This window comes from Pinus tabuliformis, chromosome 5_2 (assembly GCF_031772625.1).
Source record: "Pinus tabuliformis cultivar Carrire ecotype Pingquan chromosome 5_2, CPIR1, whole genome shotgun sequence".
NCBI lineage: Eukaryota > Viridiplantae > Streptophyta > Pinopsida > Pinales > Pinaceae > Pinus > Pinus tabuliformis.
Genome location: NC_142306.1, coordinates 438,620,428 through 438,628,026, shown reverse-complemented (window position 1 = coordinate 438,628,026; position 7,599 = coordinate 438,620,428). Strand labels below are relative to the sequence as shown.

Here is a 7,599-nt window from a genome sequence, read left to right as displayed (position 1 = left end):
ATACTTTCATTATGTTGTTATCCCTTTACTGGGGATAATAATACATGCTTTATGATTATGTGCCTATGCTTCTAATTTATACTACCATTATTGATCATGACTCCATGTTCCAAAGCAGAGAATTAGAATTTCCCTGTGTCCCTTGCTATTCTTCTTTCTAAAAATAAATCAGCAGTCTTGTTTTGCTCCTTATATATGTGGTCAAAATTTACTTATTGGAATGTGATTACCAGTGTTCTATTGCATTCCATCAAATTAGTTAAAATAAATATACTAAAATTATTGTCTCCCCTCTATTGTTATTCTCAAGGACGGAGAGTAAGCCGACAGAAAGATAGCCTCTGCAATGGCCATGGTCACCAGAGTCCTGAACCTCTCTATTGTTATTGTGTTGATCATATTTTCTGTTGATACAGGAAATATTTGCATCAGCGCACAGAAAGTAGAGTGGTACCCCCCTCCTATCTGCAACTGGACCGCTAACTATACAAACGACAGTAACTTTGTGAGCAACGTGAATGCAGCGTTGAGTACTCTTCTTGTGGACAACATAGAATTCACATCCCAAAGCCGATTTGATATTTCAGAGTATGGCCAAAGTCCTAACCAAATATATGCCCTCCTCCAATGCAGGGGAGACGCCACAATCGACCAGTGCCACAATTGTTCACAAGAAGTAAAGGCTGCCGTTGTACAGGATTGTGCAAATTATGTTGGTAGTAGAGTTTGGTCCAAGTTCTGCTTCTTACGTTATAATGGAAACTACAACTTTACCGGACAACTGGATGTTAACGGATATAATGAAACTAATCAACATTTTTTCTACAATATCGATACTGTCACCAGCCCTGCTGATTTTATCGCGGCTGCTCGGCAGCTTTTGTCAAGTTTGGCATCCGGTATTACATCCGGATCTTCAAAGAATCGATACGCTTCCAACACAACTTTAGACACCTCGTTTCGCCGTATCTACGGTCTGGCACAGTGCTCGGGAGATATATCCCTTGACGACTGCAAAACATGTCTTTCCACAGCAATCGATAAATTGTTTCAAGATAACGACTCAGCGTCTGGAGCTCGGGGTTTGACGGGCAACTGCATTGTTCAATATGATTTGAAATCTTTCTTTAGCGATCTACCACCGCCACCGCCACAAGGGCGACAAAAGTCAGGTTCAAGCAAAATACCCATAATTTTAGGTGCTCTTGGTGGCTTGGTTATACTCCTGTTATTGGTAGGGCTGTTTGTAACTCGAACAAGATTGAAGTCTACAATATTTGGAAGGCATACAGAATTAGGTATTGCAATTCATACTTGTAGGACTTTGAGTACTTAGGCATTCGATTGTTATATATTCTTATCGATACCAGGATGCTTTGTGCACTATTAATAGAGTTTATTAATTTAAATCTGGAATACATGATGACGAATCTATAATAGATCTCCAGGCTTGAAAAATTTACTGACATCTGTTTATTTTTTCTCCATTTTCTGATATGGCTGTGAAATAACTTTTTTGTAGCTCATGCTATTAGCGAAGACTCACGAGTTGGAGAAGATCCGCAACCGATTCCTAGCCTGTCCAATGTTTTCACAGTGTTTGAAATGAAAACATTGGTAGCTGCAACAGAAAATTTTCATGGTAAGAACAAGCTTGGTGAGGGAGGATTTGGCGCTGTGTACAAGGTAACATACACTGAAAAACTTCTATTCTTTCCTAGTAGCTTACACAGTTTTAAATTAAAGTATAAGGTACCCTTAACAGTTGGATCTAATACAGAATCTAATACTTCGCAAGACTTTCATACCCTCTTCATCAGGGAACTACTCGAGATGGAACCGTAATCGCAGTGAAGAAACTTTCCTTACAATCCATGCAAGGAAAGAAAGAATTTCTGAATGAAGTTGAGCTAGTGGCCAAAATTCAACATCGAAATCTTGTGAAGTTACTGGGCTGTTGCGCAGAGGGGTCAGAAAGGTTGCTGGTTTATGAGTACTTACCCAATAACAGCCTTGATAAAATTTTATTCGGTGAGTCACTTTTATCTTATTGAGTGCCAGTGACTTTGATAAAAACTCTACAAATTACAAATTCGTAGGGACAGCACAGTTTTCCTGATTGTAAAAAAAATAAAAAAGTTGAAGTGTTTAAATTGTTTTTTAATGGTGCAAATCCTGGTTACCAGAAACGAGACCGTAACCACCGTTCCCAGGAAAAAAATGCAAAAAAACACTTAACAAGTGCATATATTTTATTGTAAACAAATAACATGTATTTTTCTTTTATAGTTCGTTTTCAACTCTGTATTTTTGCTCTTTGCATATATTCATTTAACTCTGTATTTTTGCTCTTTTCATATATTCATTTAATACTCTAGGGGAGTATGGAAAATGGCCGGAAAGTTGATGTTATTGTTTTTTTAGCCTTATGGCCCAACTTACTATAAGGGTTGTTTTTCACTTATAAGGATGAAAAAGCTATCTATTAAGCTTGAAGTTCATCCATATTTTATATCTAATATAATGAAAACTATTAAGCTTGAAATTCATCCATATCTTATATATAATATAATGTATATAATGAAAACTAGTTTCCTTCTGTTGATAGTTTATCAAGGATGTGCCTCTATTTAATGTGTATTGGTAAAATTCATAGCTTAAACATAATTCCATATATGGTTTAAAAAGTGTACATTCAATCTCAGATTTTACTTATCGTTACCCTCATAATGGTATATCTTGGTATTGGGTAACCTATATACTTAATGGTCAACTGCTAAGCATCAGTATGAGATAAATTGTACTCAAGTTATTTAGTCTTTTAGTTAAATCTGGCTGTAAATTTAGTTGAAACTATATTGAAAATTGAAATTAAATCTGTGTTTTTCATATTTAAATTTGTGTTTTTTATATTTTTGTTGTTTTTTCTCTCTGCTAGTTTTTTGAGTGTGAAACCTCCAAAACTATGTTTCTGATATTGTTGTCTTTCTTTTAGTTTATGTTTCTGGTAATTGTATACTGGAAATAGATTATTATAAAAAACTTACCCATTTTCAAAAATTTCTAATAAATTTTATCATAATCAAAATTTCCATTATTTTCTAGGTTAATTTATAAAAATTTTTAAACTACACTTTGATAAAATGTGTAAGCCCATTCAGGTTGGTCATGATTGTTTAATATCCTACATGTTCTATACAGATCCAAATACGCGCAGACACCTTGATTGGCAGGAGCGTCACAACATCATAATCGGAAAGCCCATTCAGGTTGGTCATGATTGTTTAATATCCTACATGTTCTATACAGATCCAAATACGCGCAGACACCTTGATTGGCAGGAGCGTCACAACATCATAATCGGAATAACTCGTGGGCTTTTGTACTTGCACGAGGATTCTCATCTGCGGATTATTCATCGGGATATTAAAGCAAGCAACATCTTGTTGGACGAGAAGTTGAACCCTAAAATAGCAGATTTCGGCCTGGCTAGACTTTTTACTGAAGATGAAACTCATATTAGCACAGTAGCTGCTGGAACTCGGTAAGACATATGTTATGTTAATTCAGTTTTAGGGTTATACTTTTGGCTTCCACCACGCTTTCGGAGTTACTGATCATGCATATATGTTACTCATACTGTTGGATGATTTAATTACGAGAGGATTGGCATTGAAGCAATTGTACAATCTGTATTACAATTTCCTTTTTCAAATATCTTTTATTTTTCTTAATGGCCAATATTAAATTGCAGCGGGTATATGGCACCAGAGTACGCTATGCAGGGACAATTGTCTGTTAAAGCTGACGTTTATAGTTTTGGGGTTGTTGTTCTGGAACTTATGAGTGGAAGAAAGAACGTTGTTCTTAACTTATCGCCCGAAATGCAGATACTGTTAGAATGGGTAACATATTATTTCCATCATATTTCCAGTTGACTGCATCTGCGTTATCCATTCTGTTATTTCGTATATAATATAGTTCGTTTTCGTTTAGCCAATTTATATTGTTGAAGAGAATACAGTTTCTGGAGAAAAAAGAAGAGTGAAACAAGGAATAGCAAAACAGAGTATTTTTAAGACTGTTCTCTATGAAAATAGGATAGATGTATGTTGCAAACTGATTTTATTACATTTATTGATTTTAATACAGTCCATTTTTCTGCTTCTCAACTAATACCTTTTACTTGTGGATATGAAAATGAAACAGCAATGTAAATTAAAACCAATTATATTTATCTTATGCATTATTAGTATATACATTTAATTTCTTGTGATTATCTAAAATGTATTTAAGAGGCAGGTTTTCCAGCAGTTTATGAGTAAAAGTCAACAGAGGCCCCGCAGCTGCTGGTTTGGTGACGATCAGGAATTTATTTCAAGTTTATTTTCAAAGCCCTCTTGCCCAATGAGTTATTGTTGCAAATAAACTTTTAAGATTGCAAAGCTGGAGTATAGGTCAGGTATCGTTAAGAGTTTGTTGGTGACAAGAAAATTAAAACATGCTGCAATCTTAGCTAGCTAGGTCCACCAAAAGTTTTCGTAAAGAGCACGTTGGGGGTGAAAAGGGGGAAAGTGAAAAGTATCCAAAACACTGGCCGGGTACTTTCTTGACCTGAGAGGAAAGCCAAACGGAGTAGATAGGGGAGAGTGCACTATAGAACTGAGAGAAAAATCATACAAACACTAAACATTGTTCATTTGGGAACAGTACAGAAACAACACAAAGACAGTGAAGAAGGATGAATTCATATATAGAATTATGATTAAGTAGATGGACGTTGGCTGAAATATTAATGAAACTAAAGTATTAAACATAAAGTAAGAAGTTGATGGTTTGATTTTTTTATTAGTTGGTTAAAACTTTTTTTTATAACGCTTTTGTTTTTGTGAAGATGTTTATAGAGATTTTTTGATTTATAAAATTCTAAATATATTTATTTAATTTTAATTGTTTTTTAATGAAATAGTATCTTATGATGATGTGTTTGTACTTTGTTGTATTTATGAAATACTAGATTATTTAATAGTATTATAGAATATTATTGTAAAATATTGTTTTTTTTTGTTGTTGTTTCTTATTTAAATTTAAGAATTTTTTTCTTAACTATACAACTTGATAAACTGTTGTTTTTATTGCTACATACTTTGCTGATGTTGTGGTAGATGGTATGATAGGTTATTTCTTTGAAGCACGTGAAAGAGCTCTTGGCTCAATTTAGAACTATTTAGATGTACTTTTTTCAATCATTCAAGTAAGACACAATTTAGAACTATTTAGATGTACTTTTTTCAATTATTCAAGTAAGACACAATGGATTATTTCTTTGAACCCATAAAAGACCTCTCAATATTTTTTTTGCAATCTTCAAAAAAATGTATCTGTTAGTTCTAATTTGATTAACCAAGATCATAGTGCCACTAAAAATAATCATTTACCGACTAACTTTTTTTTCTTTTGCAAATTTTCAATATCTCTTCTTAACAAATTTGCAATATCTCTTCTTAACAATTGTGAACAATTGTGAATTGTAACTTGACAAGCTCTATCTAAGTCTATAGGATTAGGGAAAAAAATTTCAACAAGAAAATGCTCATCATCTTAATATACTATACCTCATATTTTTTTCCAAATTACAGTACTTTGTTGCCACATTCTGCTGCTGCTAGCCATCTCAAAGATCAGAAGATAAACACCAAAAACCTTCTAAAACGTGCAGTAATAGCAATTTGTTGAAGAGGAATTATAGTTGTAAAAAAAAAAAACAAGCAAAACCGACAATAGCAAAACAGTGTTTTTGAGACTGGTCTAACACAGATTTATGTTGCAAACTGATTCGATTGCATTCAGTGCTGCTGCACAGTCTAGTCTTCCTTTTCTCAACTAATACCCTCTACTTTCTATTTTGGATATGAAAGATGACAGAGCACTGCAATTTAAAACACAGCTATATTCCAAAATATCTAACCCACTACAGCCATAGACATTTAATTTTCCAATCACTAACTAAAATGTATTTAAAAGTTTCAACAGCTGTCCAGGAGTGTAGTCAGCAGCGACTGTATAGCTGTTGGTCTGATCATGAGTAAAACTCAACAGAGACTATAAAGCTGTTGATTTGGTGACTGCTACACATTTGTTTCAGAATAGCCATCAAGCTTCTTTTCAAGATATATGAAATTAGAGTCTGGCTACTCATCTATTTTTTATGATTATGCAATCTTTATTTATTATATATATATATACAATTTATGATTATGCCATCCTTATTTATTATATAGATACAATTTAACATTTGTTAATGGTTGATTTTAATGGATGGTATATTTTTATCAATTTGACGCCCTGCTCTTATTATACAGGCATGGAGATTATATAAACGAGGACATATGATGGATATGATTGATCCAGCAATAATTGAAACTTGCAGCGATCATGAACAAGCCTCGAGATGCATCCATATTGGACTCTTGTGTACACAAGCCGAACCATCACTTCGTCCATCAATATCTACAATCAATTTGATGCTTTCAACTAAGCTTGTGGAATTACCAGATCCCATAAAACCTGCTTTTGTGAGCTCTGTAGTTACCCGTCCAACCGAGTCCACCAGTAATTCTGGTGATTGATATACATATGTAACTGTATCTTCCTCTATATCCATAGCTTCATCACACACTCGTTCCTCCATTTAATGCTGATGCTTCAATTACAGACTTGGCAACTGGGTAACGATAGGATGCTTCTGAATTTTCATTGGTTTGAGTCATTTTTTTTTTTAAACTTCCTTAAAAAATACATATGAGCAAGTGTTTTTCTTTTCTTTTCTTTTCATAAACTTACTTGGAAAAAATTATATGAGCAAGTGTATCCTTTTATATGTAGGAAGCATTTACTGGGTGAAGGAATCTTGGGCATTTTTTTCTTTCTTAAACTTACTAAAAAAATTATGAACAAGTGTATCCTTTTATATATAGGAAGGTATTTCCAAACAGTGTGTTTTTAGTACCGAGCTACAAGTTCCTAATAATATTAACTTACCTGATTGACTTACAAGCTCTTGTACTCATTTTTATTGTGAAATATAGTAAAATAATAATAATATTAACTTACCTGATTGACTTACAAGCTCTTGTAATCAATTTTATTGTGAAATATAGCAAAATACTTTACAAAGAGGATGAATTGTTTAAATGTGAATATTTTGTTAAAGTCGGTTTTGATATTTTGCTAGTGGGTTTATAAAGAGTAGGCTTTCACTCATCTCAGATGTCTTTGGGTTTTACAATTACCCTGTTTCTTTAAGTTTGAGGAAGACGAACTCTTAGCTAACTAGAAATGGTATTATACTCCAGATCCAATATGGAACTATTATTTGTAAATTTTGGATAAAAACTTGTTATATTATAATTTTAAAACAAATAATAATAAAGTAAGTTAATTTTTATCAAGTTTTTATGGGTAGCTCATTTGGTTGAAGCACCCCTAAGTTATTTGGGTCATGAAAGACTAGTTCTAAGGAAACATAAATATGTGAACCGCTCAAACAAGACATCTAACAAAAGTGAAACTCCGCACCTTTATAGACCACTAACTAGA

At 33.3% G+C, this 7,599-nt stretch overlaps 1 protein-coding gene across 1 annotated transcript; it reads left to right on the top strand.

The window, feature by feature from the left end:
• Window positions 1-208: 208 nt before the first annotated feature.
• On the top strand, window positions 209-6,790 carry LOC149159551 (cysteine-rich receptor-like protein kinase 15). Its single transcript, XM_089433508.1, has 6 exons — window positions 209-1,298; window positions 1,523-1,686; window positions 1,821-2,031; window positions 3,310-3,544; window positions 3,755-3,905; window positions 6,363-6,790. Exons 1-6 carry the CDS (start codon window positions 347-349, stop codon window positions 6,627-6,629), a joined length of 1,980 nt encoding a protein of 659 aa, XP_089289634.1. The 5' UTR covers window positions 209-346; the 3' UTR covers window positions 6,630-6,790.
• Window positions 6,791-7,599: the final 809 nt, after the last annotated feature.